Source organism: Pocillopora verrucosa, chromosome 13 (assembly GCF_036669915.1).
Source record: "Pocillopora verrucosa isolate sample1 chromosome 13, ASM3666991v2, whole genome shotgun sequence".
Taxonomy (NCBI): domain Eukaryota; kingdom Metazoa; phylum Cnidaria; class Anthozoa; order Scleractinia; family Pocilloporidae; genus Pocillopora; species Pocillopora verrucosa.
The window spans coordinates 13,557,497-13,573,778 of NC_089324.1; the positions used below are offsets into that span (position 1 = coordinate 13,557,497).

At 36.9% G+C, this 16,282-nt stretch overlaps 2 protein-coding genes across 6 annotated transcripts; both read right to left on the reverse strand.

Annotated features, from left to right (window-relative positions):
* Nucleotides 1-2,297: 2,297 nt before the first annotated feature.
* Nucleotides 2,298-7,568, reverse strand: LOC131770068 (substance-P receptor-like). 4 transcript variants are annotated; one of them, XM_059085788.2, is made up of 3 exons: nt 6,388-6,455; nt 6,076-6,166; nt 2,298-3,736 (listed from the first exon to the last, which is right to left on the reverse strand). In XM_059085788.2, the coding sequence occupies exon 3, from the start codon at nt 3,734-3,736 to the stop codon at nt 2,621-2,623; it is 1,116 nt and encodes a 371-aa protein (XP_058941771.1). In that variant the 5' UTR covers nt 6,076-6,166; nt 6,388-6,455; the 3' UTR covers nt 2,298-2,620. The 4 variants fall into 4 exon arrangements, with proteins under 4 accessions (XP_058941771.1, XP_066016540.1, XP_066016542.1 ...); XM_066160443.1 differs by having other exon boundaries at nt 2,298-3,739; XM_066160445.1 differs by lacking the exons at nt 6,076-6,166; nt 6,388-6,455 and adding an exon at nt 7,481-7,568.
* Nucleotides 7,569-12,220: 4,652 nt separating this feature from the next.
* On the reverse strand, nt 12,221-16,275 carry LOC131770070 (cancer-related nucleoside-triphosphatase). Of its 2 annotated transcripts, none has more exons than XM_059085791.2 (5): nt 16,218-16,275; nt 14,750-15,002; nt 13,858-13,978; nt 13,533-13,733; nt 12,221-12,771 (listed from the first exon to the last, which is right to left on the reverse strand). In XM_059085791.2, the coding sequence occupies exons 2-5, from the start codon at nt 14,929-14,931 to the stop codon at nt 12,697-12,699; spliced, it is 579 nt and encodes a 192-aa protein (XP_058941774.2). In that variant the 5' UTR covers nt 14,932-15,002; nt 16,218-16,275; the 3' UTR covers nt 12,221-12,696. The 2 variants fall into 2 exon arrangements, with proteins under 2 accessions (XP_058941774.2, XP_066016443.1); XM_066160346.1 differs by having other exon boundaries at nt 14,750-14,921; nt 16,218-16,269.
* Nucleotides 16,276-16,282: the final 7 nt, after the last annotated feature.

Sequence of the window (16,282 nt, forward strand, 5' to 3'; positions counted from 1 at the left end):
TCCGTAAATTAGTTTGGAAAATACGTAACTTGTGAAACAATTAGCGTACAGCTATTAAAGGAACGGGTCATTGAACGCTGAAGTAAAATCTATTTCCAAAATGGTTCGGCTGCTTGAAAGAGCAAGAAAAATCCGCTTTCGTTGATACGTTTCATATTTTTACTGAATTGAAACCTAGCTAAATATACATATATAAGAAAAGAAATGAAAGTCGTACTAAGCTTCCTCGTAATGGCAAGTTTGCATTTTCGAATTTTAACTTAACCAGTTCATTTAGATTTCTCCAGTCAACAAATGGAAATCATTTGATAAACAGTTTAAATATTTCAAAAGCTTCTGAAAATAGTGTTGGGAGAGAAATTTAAAGGAAGTTAATAGCAATTTCTTACTTAATTTGAAACAAGAAGTGATGAACTGGTGATGCTCTAGCTTAGAATAAATAAGGCAAAAGAGTTAAACGCGAGTATATTTTATACCAGGTATTTCCCAATGGTTTGTGGGGCGGCACCTGTTTATTCAGTAAAACAATTCAAAGACTATAAACATGAAGATTTAGTCATATGTAAACTACTGCGGACAATTCAGATATGCAATTCGTTCAATAATTCGTCCCTTTTGTCTTTTAAGAACCTTTTAATTGAACAAAATATGTAAGTAAAAAAACGAAACAGAAACATTTTGTACCCAAATCGAATCAATCAAAATCGAACTTTACAAGTTTTTGTAAATAGTTCTGACAATTCTTTTATATATCTAAGGCTACAGAAAAATATTCGAACATTTCTTGAAAATAAAGAAGAAAAGTGGCAAGATTCCTGCACAATTCTACTAAATAAGTAAAAATAAGAAATACGAAAGTCTTCTATTTGCTGCCATGTTCTACCTTTAATTTTCCCGTGGTCACTTATCAGAACAGTATTTCTGATTTATTTTTTTATCATTGTTTATAATCAATTCCTTGCATTTCTATGACATTCAACGGAGATCCTGCCAAAAATGTCTGTAGTCACACTATAAAAATCCTTCTATTCGGGTGGAACTGGAAATTTCCTCACACCAGAAGTCAATTTCTTTACATTTCTTTCCTATTCCTTGAAATATTTGCTTTAAATTACTTGAAAACAGGAAAGTCACTGAAGATGTTTGACTTTTCCCGTGACACTGTGTTCATAATCCCAGCACGACTTCATTAGATTTAACGGGGATTTATTTAGAAATAAATGCTATTTTGAGAGGGAAAAAGGGCATAAAGTTTACTTACCAAATGTCACATCGTCTGATTGTTTCTTAAATATAAAATTCTACTCATATTGTCGTTCGTCTCAACTGGCTTTCAAGATTCCACAGATAACTACACTCATGGGCGAAAGTTACTTTCCTTCTAAGAATGCATTCATAGGCATAATGCTTCTTACTCTTGAAATCATAATGCTTTTACAGTGTGGAAAAAATGACAGGCTCCTTAATAGACCCTGCTGAAGTCACAGCGAGCAATTCGCTGTGATCCTTTGGTCAGTGGGTTCTGTAGAGCAGACCGTGAGGGAAACAGAACGAGACTAGGTACCAGAATGAAGAAATACGACGCTCGTACCCATACCTTACACGGCCAAGCGGTTGTAAGTTGCAGTTACACGGTAGGGTTTGGGTACAAGATTATACTTAACAATTATTCTACTCGCGCTGGTTGGATATGAGATATAGATAGCCAATGAAGCCCGTGGAGTCTCTTTAAATTTCTTTAAAAACTCTTCGATAAAAAGACAATATTTCAACCGACAGGGTCCTCAGTCTCTTCAACGTAAAGCAATTTCAAATTCTGCAAGGGACCCCAGGAAAATTAAAGTCGCTCATTTTTAGGCTGCTTTTCATAAAAGAACGTAATCGCATTTTGTTCTTCTTGGGAAACACTCACAGTGCACATCTCCACCTAGGAGTATAAATGGATTTCGGTGAATCGTCAAAGAAGCCTAACGAAATACTGGGGGGGGGGGTTAACTTTGCGATGGACCAGCATCCCACTTAGGGAGGAGTAGTAATGTTCCTGGTCGCTACGTGTTATGGAGACCAGACAATCTCCGGCTCATGTTGAAAATTTACCTGCCTTTACTCACATCTGAACATGCGGGTAGGTTTGATCCACGTGAGGCTCTTTGTTAAAATCGAAAAAGAAACAAATAGATGGAAGAGTCTTTCTCGACACGTTTATTAATTTTTCCTTTTTAAATGAGTATTGTTTTTACCTGGTATTTACACAGTCTTCTCACTTCTAATTATTTTAACGTTTAACTAAAATTGGTTGAATCCTTTTAACTCCGATGAGTGACTAAGACAGAATTTCTCTTTACAATATCAACAGGATATCAAGGAAAAAAGCAATGAAAATAAAAAAGATATATCGATTAAGGGGTTATAATTGATCCAATACCAAATTCTCCAAACTTACTTCATAACAATTGTATCGCAGACAGTGTGGAGACTTACCAATGAGATCTTAGGAATTAAAAGGTTAACGTTGTAACCTTGCTTTTTTTTCTTTAACTTTCTAAGCACTTTTTAACTATTATTCGCAATATTTTATAAGACTTTAACGTCCAATGCTTGAAAAAATCGTTTTTTTTTTTCATTTAAGAGATTTAAGCGGGATGCCTGAGGCGATATCATCAGATTTCCGATTCCCCATCGAAGGGCCTTGTCGCGCTTTCAAACTATTTCCTCGGGAGCAGTGGTTTGTAAATGACTGTTGTTGGTTGGAGCGCAGAGATGAGGCCTTGAAGACCCTTCGAGCTCCTTGTCTAAAGTTGTGGTGCATTATCAAGAACAGCCAAGGGGAAATGGCGCTGTTCGCGTGACAAGACCAGAAGGACATTAACAGCACCAAAGGATGGAGGGAGAAATATGTTTCTCTTTGAAAATACGACAAGAAATGCATTAGATGCGCAGGAATCCAGCAGATGGCAAATACAACAACAACAATAATCAACATTCGGACCACTTTTCTCTTCGATTGCTCCAAGACGCGTGCATTTGACAGAGTATGCTGCCCCGGGATTTTTCTATGCCAGAGTCTTTTCCCGATCAAGGTGTAGGCTAAAGCAATTCCAGTGAGAGGTAGAGAATAAAGTAAAAAGAAAACGATGAAGAAATAGGCTTGAGAGGCGATCTCGTTATCCAAAGGTTCCCAGCTGATAATGCACAAAGGTGCAGTTCTTACCGCAACAACCCTGAATTGAAACAAGTACGGTGACATGAAGACACAAGAAGAAATCCAAATTCCCAGAGACGCCCATTTGGTACTTCGCAATAAGAGCGGACGGCGCCTGAGCGCATAAAGAACGGCGTAAAAACGATCCAATGAAATCAACAGTAAAGCGATGATCGAGGCGGCTATCGAGAGCGCGTACGAAAAGTGCGTCAGCTTACATGTGACGTTGCCAAGGCTACCGGACAGCCAATGATATTGAAGAAAAACGTACAAAACAGAATATGGCATGGCAAACAACGTCACCAATAAGTTTGCCACACACATGTTGACAAGGAGCATGTTTGTAAGATGTCGCATCGAGGGCAACTTGTACACAAGATAAATGACGATAATGTTGCCTAGCAACGCCGCTGGAAAGATGATACTATAGGCGACAGTCATCGTTGCTTTGGTAGTTGTGTCTGTTGTTGATAAAGACACAATGTCTTGTACTTGAGGAAGTGTAACATTAGTATTGTTTATTGTTTGATCCATCTGCTAAACAAAACATAAAAGTTATCACTTTGACTCAATTCATTCTCCCTAGATATCGAAGGCACTTGCAGTTTGATTAAACAACAGCAAATCAAGTTCTAATGCGCCCTTTAAAATCGTCTGCGCGTATCACGGACAAGTCGATATTTTTCGTCCAGGGAGGGGGCTGGGTGGTGAACGATTTATTAGAGGATCACATGATTTTCAGGGGGGAGAGGATAGGGATCGTTTTTTGCCAATGGAGCATAATGGGGGAGGTATAGAAAATTGACTTCCTTTTAACTGCATGTGAGGGAGAGGAAAGATTATTAGAATATTAGTGAGCCTTATAGGGGGATCAGGTAAAATTTTTACTGTTAGACGACCAAAATCCTCCCCTCCCCCTAGGGGATACATAAGGACTTGTCATAAATAATTTTTTTTTTTATCAACTGAGTTGATAATATAAATTGGCCACCATAACGAGTTTCAAAGCTGACGTTTCGAGCTTTGCGTCAGAGCGTCAGAGCGAATGACAAAGGGCTAGTGTTCGAAACGTCAGCTTTGAAATTCTTCACGGAGGCTAATTTCCATTACCAACTCAGTTGATAAAATCGTAATTATCTTGCTACACTCCCTCACCGACGCAGCACGAAAGTTTCTCTAGAAACTTACACCCATAATATTTACATAGTTGCTTATCGTTTGATTCACCGATCAGGTGAGGATTATTTCCCAAAAAACCACGGAGCTGTTCTCATATTTGTTTTTGCTTCATGACATTCCTGACTTTCAAAACGAAGGACGTTCTTTCTCGCGACCATAGGAGTTAAATTAAATTCCATGTGGGCGTATAGAGACACTCAGACCGTCAGATTAAGATCCCCGAGGCAAAATTTGGTTAGGGAAATTATACGAGGGGCGTAGTGTTTCACTAAGAATATAAATTGTGAACCTAAATGACGGAAGAATCCCGAGAAAAGGGTTTTTTATTTGCTTTTTGAGAGCTAGTGACTTCCTTAAAGACGTCCATTGAATTGGTGCAGCAGAGTGGGCGACTCTTTAAATCGTCATCTAAGTTCTTTTATGTAGAATTTGATGAAAAGTTCTTTGACCTTAAAGCGAGTAAAAGTTAAGGGAATGTTCTCTTAATCAAGATATTGGCAGGGTTCAGACTCGTAAAGAAGATTTTCCAATAGCTATAATCCTCGTGGCATCTAGTAAAATGCATGGTAACGAGAAAGATTCGTCCGCATGAAGAAAGTGAACGTTAGGAGGGGATTAGGGTTTTTCAACAAAACGTCAGGAGGGATGAAAGTTCCTGACTATCTCCTTATCGAAATCTAGAAGGAAGACTGATACTTATTTGTTATAAATTGCTAAAGTATGGTAAGAGGGGTGGGGTGGCTGAGGGTCAAATGAACCTATCTAGCTAAAGTACCTCTACGTCTATGAAAAAGAGTTGAAGGAACTGCTTTTCACTTAGTTACTTTTTTTGTAAGAGCAGGAATAAGGATATGATGACCGGGATTTGATGCAAGCTTGTAGCGGTCGACTGTAGAAGCTCAAAGTTAAGAGTGAATGAATGATTCGAATCCGTTTTTTGCAGCTTGTAAATCAAAATGACGTCAAGGGCTTCAAACAAAAGCCGGTTACCAGCGATCTTACGCCGCATATAAGACCTCTTTCCGCCATCTGTTTAGCCTGCGCAGGATCTCGTACACAGCCGCCTATTACATAATCGGCAGCCGCTTATAGAAAAAGTTCTTGAATCCTTTACGTGCGTGTGGACGACATGATGTATTCTTTTTGAAAAACTGAATTCAGAACGAAAACAAAACCTCGTCTGACGACCTTTCACGTGCAAATAAGTTTCCTAGTAATTAAACCAACAATTATTCACCGTGTTATGCCTTGAAATTTGAGGTCCTCGCTTCGAATTATATGGGCAGTGCATGTAATGCGTAACCTCATGGAAACTTTGAAAAATGGTTCAGTAAAAATAGCCTACGTAAATAAACGATTTTTCATCTATTCATGTTAAATTCAGAGAGCATCGCATCGGTTTCCTGGTAATTGATTCATGCATTTCTGGAATCTAGTAACAAGCGCCGGCTACTGGTCTACGTTATGCATTACTGTTTAGTTTTGCAAATAGAGCGTCCCTGTTTCGGCGCTAGCTCTGTGGTTCGCGTTCAAGTTCCAATATTCTCCCGGATTGCTGTTGATTATCGATAAACCCAGTTAAGATGCCCAGAACATATTGTTACTCTGAGCAACGCGTTCACTCTTCGACTGGCTTTGATTAAGTTCAATATAATAAAAAAAACTTTGCAAGCAAGGAATAAGAAAATATATACCTTAAGGACGATTTTCCGAGATGATTTTTAACCGAGAGTGACTCGATGGAGTAATCTTCGGCTCTCGAAGCTGTTTCAACCTGTCCTCAACCTTGAATTTACAAAGGTAATGCTTTTGTAAAGACAGAAGGATTATTTCAATTGATGACTGCAGTTTACAATTGACTATTCTATCTCACTGATTAAAAGCCCTTTTACCCTGATTCTTAGTTTAAAAATGAGAATTCATTCTCTTTTAGTCAGCTTAGAATGTATAGCCTAAGGCCAAAGATAATGAATAAAAAATGGAAACAAATTTTTCAGAGTGCATACCTTTTGCAAGCAAAACGCCGAACCACTTGTCACTACAAGAAAGCAAAACCCCTCACACACGAAAAAAATACATGAATATAAAGTAATAACAAAATAAAAGGAGAATGATTTGCATTTTGAATAATTTCTTGACACTCTACAAGACTCTTTGTCTAGAGAAAAAGCTAAAAAGCCTTCGGTCTTATTAATATCAATATTTTTCGCTCTAAACGTAGTAGGAAGTTAATAGTACACAGTTGATATGCATGAGCAACGTCGTTAATGATCGCCAATGACAAATATTTTGCGTATTGGTGAAGGCTGGTAGAGATAAATGGTGGTCAATTAGCTACTCTGTGGGCGAAAGGAGGGTTTATTTACATATCAGAAGAGGTATGGTGGCGGAACTAAATCATATAAGATGTTGCTTGTTATGAGACTTGGAAGTTGGTGAAAGGTGTCTTTGTGTATCCGTGCACTTTTTTTTCGTTGTGCAAGCAGCAAACTGACATAGATGCCTTTTGCGTGCCAATGTAGGCTGATGGAGACAAATGATCTTTCAATTACTATCTTTTGTGGGCGTGCCTCATTCGTTTGATGAGGAAACGAAGTATGTTGGTGGCGCCAAAAAGCTCACTGCAATAATATCAACATTGTGTGGGTAACAATCGTGGGAAAATGTTTTTATCGGCTTCTATTGGTGAAAAGAAAAGGATTCTATGATTCTGTTTTTTTTCCCTTCTGAAACACTACATATAAGGAATTGAGAAGAATTGAGAAAAAATAGTTTAGGTTCACCTTTCGTTTTTTGTTATTGCTTAGGTTCACCTTTCGTTTTTTTTATTGCTAGTTTTGTGTCCTATAGAATTATAGTATTGAAAATCTACACTTTCTTTCTACCACTTTTTTTTCGAGATCATTCTTCGCCTCCATTTGCGTGAGAGACAAACAAAGGCTCTCTTGAATTTATCTTGAACAATTTTAGTGACCTTACAATTCTAGATAAATTATGTAATTGTCGAAAAGTTGATTTTCGCAGGCAAATGGAAGTGAGAGAGCTTTAAAGGCGCAAAGCTGAGCAGAACTAATGAAACGTTTACTTTATCCTCCTCACCTGACTTATTCCTTCAGCCTAACTCTCCCTGTCTTGTTACACAATTTCACAATTATTCGAATGTTCTGATAATCAGGTTACTACTTTCCTATAGTGCCTTCCCAAATGAGATGATTTTCAATCTCTCCCAGAACTTTTGAAGTCTCAAGTAGGGGAAAATCATAAAAATGAGTTGCGGCTGCGAGATTCTAAACTGCATAAAAAATTTAATATGTCCCACATACTGTGGAAAGGGAGCAGTTAGATTGGTTGAGACGTCCTTTTCTGTGGTTTCATATCTTGAAATATTCAAAATATTTAAAAAAGTGCCATTTCGACTCGCTATTATAATTGCTATATGAACCTTTTAAGGCTAACCTTGAAAACTTTGAGGTTGCAAATTAAATTTCGTGCGAGAAATGAGATTTAAGATTTAAGATTTAAGATTTAGGTCAGATATATTTTTTGTCAATGACGAGAGTACTGAATTCAGTTTAAAACTTTTTCAGTAAAGAATTAAAATTTCTGAGTCATTAAAATTCATAAATATATGTTATGCTTGCGGGAGTTACAATCCTGTGGAAAACTTAAATTCTCTCATTTGCCTCGATAGGACAGAAATTCGGTAACATAGGTTTGTGTGGGTTTTGTATCATAGACGGTGTATTATGCGTGGGTCATCTATCAAAAATATTGAAAATATCTCAAACCCAGTGGCCGAATGCTGCGGGAATGTGTTATGTATCTTTCTGTTAGTTTGCTTCCATACCAGATGTCACTGGTCACTAACTACATTTTCAAATTGATGGCCGTCAATTTAAAAGAGTCGTTTTCAGAAAATCGGGCGTAAAAAACCGAAAAAACCAAAACTTCTTTAGGGTATGACTATCTTTTTCAAAATTGAATTTAACTTTCGCTTTCTGCAGAATGCCTGAATTTAAATCAGTATTGCGCGCAAAAAAATAGTGTTCATCGTGTGAAAAAAATAATAACTTTAATCATAATCATGATAATAAGAAGACAAACTGTTGACCCTAATGGAGTTTCAGAGCTCTGTGATGGTCTACGCAATTTTTCATTTTTAACTTCACTTAAAAAATCTTCTTAATTGCAAAACAAAGTGATCACAACATTCGGTGCTCTTGAAATGTGGTTTAGAATTCTCTTTGATATAAATACTTTATTGATATCTCTATAACTAACAGAATATCGAAGGATATAAGTATTTAAAATCTCTTCGAGAAGATCTCATTTGACGAAGAAACTCACATTCAGGCGCGGCTATGTGATTTCATATGGTTGTCTCAAAATCGAAACTTCTTCCTCTATAACATTCAGTGAAGTACACTAATGTAGTTTTGGATCCTTTTGTTGCACTCAGAAAAACATATGTTATTTAGTTATCTATTAGTGCATTCCTCACTAATGGTTATTTGCTGTTCATGATAAGATGATTAAAATTGATAAGGTTGGGTAACCTGCAATTGTGCAAAAAATATTTTATGGTAATCTTAAAGGGACGAAGAGGTGGTAAACACTAAAAGATGAGATTTTTATGACAAAAAGGGCAATATTCTCAAGTATCGTGGAATCATACTGACTCTTCAAGACATTTTCGGTTAGATTATTTGATTTTATACACTGAGTTGATAATAAAAAGACTTCCTGAACCTGAAGTTTCTAGCGGTGGCCGTTCGTCAGAGGTAAGGTTTGAGTCACTGAGAAATTTGAGTTCATTGGCTGAGTGATTTAGAGTAGGTTTTCTCTGCTCAAACCTCAACACTGTTTCAAGGAAAGTCCACTGATAATTTTTTTAACCATATAAACTGAATAAATGACTTAATTCTTAATTATCTATAATCTTCCTGTTCATTTATCTATTTATTTATCGCTTAATTGCTAAATGGCAAGTCTATTGCTATCAATATTGTTATCACCTTTGGTGTAATTAAATCGAGACGGCGCTTTCATCGAACGAGCGGGCCGATATGACAAGGCAATATGTAAATTCACGTGAGATCGAGCATGCAATAGCTATTCAAAAAACAGATGCTTCCTCTGTTTCAAGTGGGAAATTAGAAGAGCTAACAAATTAGACATTTAATAAAGGTCATGAGATTTTTCTTCACGAAAAATTAAAAAAAAAAAAAAACATATCACCGCACGGAGATTTCAGAGAAATTTTTGATCAAGCGTCTTTGTAAACCAGAGCAATTGGTTTGCGATTTTTGTTCGTCGTAAGATAAAATACACGAAATTTTTCTTCCGAATGAAAATGAATTAAGTATAATTTAGTATAAGTAAGAAAATACACAAACCATAAATATATGTTTCGTAAAAAACGGCAGATAATAATGACTTAACAAATGTCCTGAGATTTAGCCACCTTTTTTCATGTTTTCTTTATTTACCATTCGGTTTAAAAGCGAATATTCTACAAAACAACTAGAAAATTAAATGTTCACCATTGAAAAAGAAAAGGATGAAAATAAATTTCTTAATCTAAGCATGATTCATTTGAACTAGCTGCAATGATACACCTTTCATGGGCACTAAAAGCTACAAAATAGGAACTTTAGCCCACATGTTGAGAAGTTTTTTAAATCTAATAAAAATTTCTTTTAGTCTATCTTTTTGATGATGGGTCAATTTTCACTGAAAACGCTATCTTACATTCAAAGGCTTTCCATATTTAGCTGTAGTTAGATACTTCTCTTTAGCATGCATGAAACACGGTTACACTTGAGACAGAAGTAAACTTTCCTCATCGAAAAAACTACTACTTCTCATACACTTCTACGAAGACAAAGTTGAGAAGTCCAAAGGCGTGTGATTACCATTTGGAGTCAAATCTTAACTTATGTGTAATAAATATAGAAATAGATGGACACTGTAAAACGGATAACAGATTCAGAGTTAAAAACAACAACAACAGAAAAAAAAACAAACACATGGAAAACAAAATCAGGATGAAAAGAGAAAAGGTTATTTCTCTTTTTATCAATCGGGTTGAGTTCTTTTTTTTAATGTTTGATAAAGAGCTAAGTATTACGAGCTTATTGAAATATTGTGGCCGGTCCTTATCACAATTTTCTTCGCTATGTCTTTGAGAATCATCCTAAGTCCTTACATCAACCTTTCCAAAAATAATTGTCTTACCTCTTAAACGGCGAATCGTTTATATTTTTTGCCTTGAAGGTTACCACCGCTGGCTCACTATCAGCTGTCTTCCAACAGCTTTTAAACACTCGAAATATCTGTTTTAATCGCTTTCTACTGACTCTGAACTCTGCTGAGCTCGGCAAATGGTGGACGAAATTAACACAAAGCTCATTCATTAAACTGTCTTGCAACGGATCCGTAATTACGTCTGCACGCGGGGAAATTATATTACGTAAAATTAATTTGCCTTTTATCGCGTTTTTTTTGCTTAGAATTAAGATTTGCAAGAGTTCCCACCGCCGTAAATTGCCTTTCATATGTAATAAAAGATGCTTAAAACGATAGCTATCTGAAACATGAGCTTTCCTTGAAGAACCGACAGGGAAAATATGTCAGACGTATGGCGGCATAGAGATAAATAACCAAACGATACGCGCTATGATTGGTTCTTGGAAGGTCGTAAACCACGATATCACTGCCGCATATTTGTTCGAGACTTCCTAGATAATTTAAAATAGCATAAAGTGGCAGGCAAAACCGGAAAGGTTGGTCTATTTTATCGGCTACACATGAGAGTTTTAAAATCAGACGGTTTAATATTTGTATTTAATACAGGCAATTAACATTGATGATATTCAGTCCAAACTTGCATCTCCGCCATTCAGGGTCCGACCTCCACCATGGATTGATCGACACATAACTCTTCCCTACGTTATTTACATTTGTAAAGAAAATTATTCGCCGCGTAAACTATTTACCACCGAGGTGGTAATTGAGATGGTAGAACTAAATATTTCGTCTATTCCGATTGTTAATCTTAAAAGTTATGAATAATCTGCAGGATAAAGTTTGAAAATTTACCCCTACGGGTTTAATAACTTTTTCCATGAGCGGCTGTCGATGGTGTGATTGGCGATTGTGTCCGGAAAGGGGCCGTAAGGCGAAACTTAAACAAGAGCGCCTGCTTGATAGCAGAAGGAACGGTGGTAAGAGTCTAAGAGTCGGCGATAAACAAATTTAGAGAGTCAAAAGATAATGGGGGACCACCGCTAAGTATAAGTAGTAAATATAAATATAATATACATTTTCCGAAGACAACAAAATTGCACGAGCCCGTAGGGCTAGTGCCATTTGCGGTCTTTGAAAAATTTACAAGTGCTTATTACACCAAATTGCAAGAGAAATCATGTTATTACTTCTCAATAATGTACATGAAAAAACATCACATGAAGTCAAAACAGACAAAATTTTGAAAGCGTGCGCACGCGCTATTTGTAATTTGCACGCGTGGTACAACTTTGCCCCAGTGTTACATGAGAGCGCACTCGTTTTCAGCCAATCAGGAACGCGTAATTTTTTCTTGCATATTATCATGCAACCAATTATATACTCGAAAGTTTCCTTACCATATAAACAACCACCGAGTCAAAATGACATTCACATCTAATTGAATATGTCAACACATTGTTGGTGGCTTTCGCGTCACGGTAAGAAAGTCAACTCCATAGTAACATGTCTTCTTGAAATTGATTGAAAGCATTTTGAACTTCAGATTCGAGCGAGTCAGTAAAGTCTCTTAATTTGTGATTGATCAAGCAGTTTCATTGTCTTAAGACTACATGTGTATTAATCCTCTCAAAATATCTGCCATCTCAGCTCAATCCGTTAGCAAATGGCGTAGGCGTCTTTGTGAGGCGAGTTAGCGATACAAGCTTGTAAGATCGTTTATCCAACCGGTCATGTTTGATTTAGAGTTAGAGGGGACGATGGAAGAGGGGAACGTGACCCTACCCCTCCCCTCTCCTTGCCTTGATCGTCATTCATCCCCCTTAGAAATCATTTCTTTCTCTGCCCGGCATCCTACGACTGTAAAAAGTAAAAGATGACAGCGAAAAATATCACCATAAAAATACTGAGCACTCGCTCGCCAAAATCACGCCTGCTCTGCTGGCTACTCTACCCCATAAAGTGGCATCAATTGTGTTCCAAGCGAAACCCAAATTCTGATCCTGGTGTAGAAATTCCACTGAAAATAGGGTTACTACAGGTCACTGAAAGGATGGACAGCCTTTGATTTAGGTTCTGGCGAGGGAATCTTCGAGGAGCCGTACCACATCATTAACCAATTCATCTCGCGTATTCTTGGTGACCTTGAAAGAAATCATTTGCGCAAACGATTTGAACACACAACAGAGAAAGTTTTAATTTTTTGTTTCACCATGTTCTGATCAACAACTCTTCCCTCCAGCTTGTCGATTAGGATTGAGATTATGCAGCAATGCATTTATATCGAAAAAAAAGGCAAGTAGATGTTTTTTTAGTTTATTCCCATCACATTTTTGCAGTAATTAAGTAGTGTTAATTACTGTCGTAAGAGAGCTGCCAGCCTGTTACAAGTCAATGAAGTCTGGCAGTGACATGTTAAAATATCATTACAAACGTTTTGACAATGCAGAGCTGTTCTCAGGATGCTGGATTTTCCAGGACTTATACAATACAATATATCCAAGCTTAATCTGTCATGAGCATTTTATTATGGTAACAAATCTAAGTGCAAATGTCACACAAAATTTTGTTTTTTTTTCAATCAGGCCCTTTGTGTTGTAAGGGTTGAAAATTTTCTCAACTTCTACCTGGTGAATAGCAATTTATCAATTTATTTATTTTAGCTCAATTTATCAGCATTATCTGCCCTTTAAAGAACTGGTTTCCAAATCTTATAGAGTAACACCTCTCTTCTGCTTTCTTAGCCTCAAGAGTGTCACCCTAATAAATCATTGTTTACTGTGTGTCATTCAAGAAATTTATGGCTCTGTTGAAAGTTTAAAAAACATCTAGCTATATTTATTCCAATAATACATTAGAGCACGTATGGTACTTAAAATTAAAGAAACCTTTTGGTAAACCTCACCTCAATCAATGTCACATCTTGCCTGTTCTTCAACTCCTCCACAAATGGGATAGGTCGCTGTTTTGTTATGGGTACAGTGGCCAGTATTGTAGCTTGTGGAGATAAAAACAGTTCACGGACTGCACTGATAAAGCTCTGACTGAAAAGTTCCATTTTTCCTATTTCATCTACTATAACCACTGTCTTGCCATGTGGAGTAATCTGCAGATATGAAGTGAGGTATGCATGATCAATATTTTCAGTTTTTGAAATGTTTTTGATCTTTTAAGAACCAACACAGTTTATAACAACAGCCTAGGAAGACACCTTTCATAGTAATGATTACCTTAGTGAAATTTTCAGTGCATGTCTTGATGGTTGGAAGTGCAAGCTGCTCAAATGACTTGACATCCACTACATAATTGCCAACTAAAGGTGATGCTCGTGCCCTTGCAGACTGAACATTGCTACGAAAAGATTATTATTCATGCATGTAAATATTACAAAAGCACAATAAAATATGATCAAAGAGAAATATTTACATTCATAAAGAATTGACCAATCACCATCAACTGGTTTCCTGCCTGAAATGGGGGGTGGGGGTGGAGTATCTCACTAATGTTATTGTTCAAGTGTCATGATGCAGCCTTCAGATACCCTGACCCTGATCCTGACAGGGATAAAATCCCACCATTTTTCCTACCCTGTTAAATAAAAATAGACATACTGTAAATTGAGGTATATTAACTTTTACAGAGCCACATCTAGCATATTCAGACACAGTGAAAGAAAAATATCACCTATATTATTTTGTTATCACCTTTTCAATGAAAGCGACAGAATGGTGAACTTTTATACCACTCTCATAACTCAAGACCCCACTCCCTCAAAACCATTTGTGGCCCCTCTCCCACCTCCCCGCTGAAATGTCCATGTTGCGGTATTTTGAGAAGGAGACTGAGTAAATTGTCAAATCTAAAACTAGTATTGTATTGTAGCTGAAAGAGGTGAATCAGATGTTGAGCAAAATTCCCCTCCTCTCAGCATTTTCAGCCATTGACTGATATATCAAGGCTAAAGAATCATTTACCAATATCACAGTCCTTTTATAATGAGCTGGGAAAATCCACTTCCCTACATTTCAAATAAAAAAAGACTAGTCTGGCAATTTTCAGTACCAGTAAATCCTATAAATTACTCATTTACATTTTTATTGTACAAACATGCACCTGACATACCTCTTTGTTCTGGCTAAAGGTCCACGTTGCCCATTCAGAGTCACAACATCAAACCCCACCCTACTTCCTGTCTGACTGTTGCGGACCTCCTGTGTATAAATTCCTTGGACCTGGATGGCTTTTCCTTGAAGTGCCTCGTAAACTTTTTTACACATAGTTGTCTTGCCAACCCCTAGCCACATGTATCAAAGTGGAACGCAATGAGGGCACAGGTTGAGGGTCAAGGCCAGACATGGATGGGGGTGAGGGAGGGCTGGTGATGCAGGGTGAACCTCGGTAAATCATGAGGTGATATCACTTTTGAATTAGATTAATAATGGTAATTGAACTGATTTGAGTGATTTCAAAATTGACTGAATGTGCAATGCAAGTTTAATTTGAGATCACATGTATGATTTCAGACCAAAATTGCATGATATGAATTTCAATTACCACATTATTAAATTTATTTTTGAAATCTCAAAATTCAGTTGCTCAATACAGGATTTTTTAGTGCGTAGATATAGTTTACTGATTCAGAACTGAGCTGGTTGGTAAAAAGTTGAAAAAGTTGTCTTTCATTTCTCTCTAATTAATATTATTGGTTTATTGAAATAAGCCTTGAAATCTGATTGGTTGTGGTGTTGTAGGTTCCTCAGTGACTATACTCTTTGCCTTAACAACATATGGAGTATTTTGATATATATTGGGAAAATACTTATCAATGACAACTAGACAAATTGGTGTCCAATAACATTAAAATTGTGAAAAAATTGATATAATGTTTAACCACTTAACTCCTATGAGTGACCAAGACGGAATTTCTCTTTACAATATCAATACAATATCAAGCAGACAAATTATGAGAATAAAGAAAAATATCAATTAGGGGATTATAAGTTGATCCAATACCCAATTCTCCAAGCTAACATCACAAGAACTGTACGGCAGAAAGTAAGGAGAATTACTGATGAGATCTTGGGAGTTAAAGGGTTAATTGTTTTGTTATGGGAACCCGACAGTCTGCTTAACATTGACACATGCAGATTCTAGTCATTCTAGGTGTTCACCTAAAAATTTCCTTCGATAATTATCATTGGGCAGTTACTTACACACCAACATCAATTTATATTTTCTCCTCACTGTTGTCTACTAATTTCCTAAGATGCAGACAAGGAGAATTTGTTTAGCACTCGAGAGCCTCTTTAGTTGGTGATCATTTTCTTTATTCTCGTAACCTTGCTGTTTAATTCAGGAGTGATGTTGTAAGAGTATATCAGATGCCTGTCCCTAGCCCCCTAGGGGTCAAAGAATTAATAAATTAAGGGGAACTCCTCTCGAAGGACGTTTGGAGACTATGGCGAGGGACGGTGTTAAATTCAAGGATAAATTTCCGCCGAAGTAAGAAAAATTTCTGTTCAAAGATGTTTTTTAGTGAATTTTATGGATAAAGCAAAAAGTACATCAAAGCTGTAATTTAAATCGTTACCTGGAGAGCCTGTCAGAAGAACATGGCTTTTCCCTCCGGACGCCATCTTGGAAAGGTGACCGCGC

Bases quoted from the DNA above. Each gene is read 5' to 3' on its own strand.
- LOC131770068 (XM_066160445.1), bottom strand. From the start codon at position 3,736: ATGGATCAAACAATAAACAATACTAATGTTACACTTCCTCAAGTACAA.
- LOC131770070 (XM_066160346.1), bottom strand. From the start codon at position 16,263: ATGGCGTCCGGAGGGAAAAGCCATGTTCTTCTGACAGGCTCTCCAG. The intron at 14,922-16,217 runs GTAACGATTTAA...ACATGTGGCTAG, and splicing joins TCTTCTGACAGGCTCTCCAG to GGGTTGGCAAGACAACTATG. The intron at 12,772-13,532 runs GTGAGGTTTACC...ATTTCTTTCAAG, and splicing joins AAGATGTGACATTGATTGAG to GTCACCAAGAATACGCGAGA.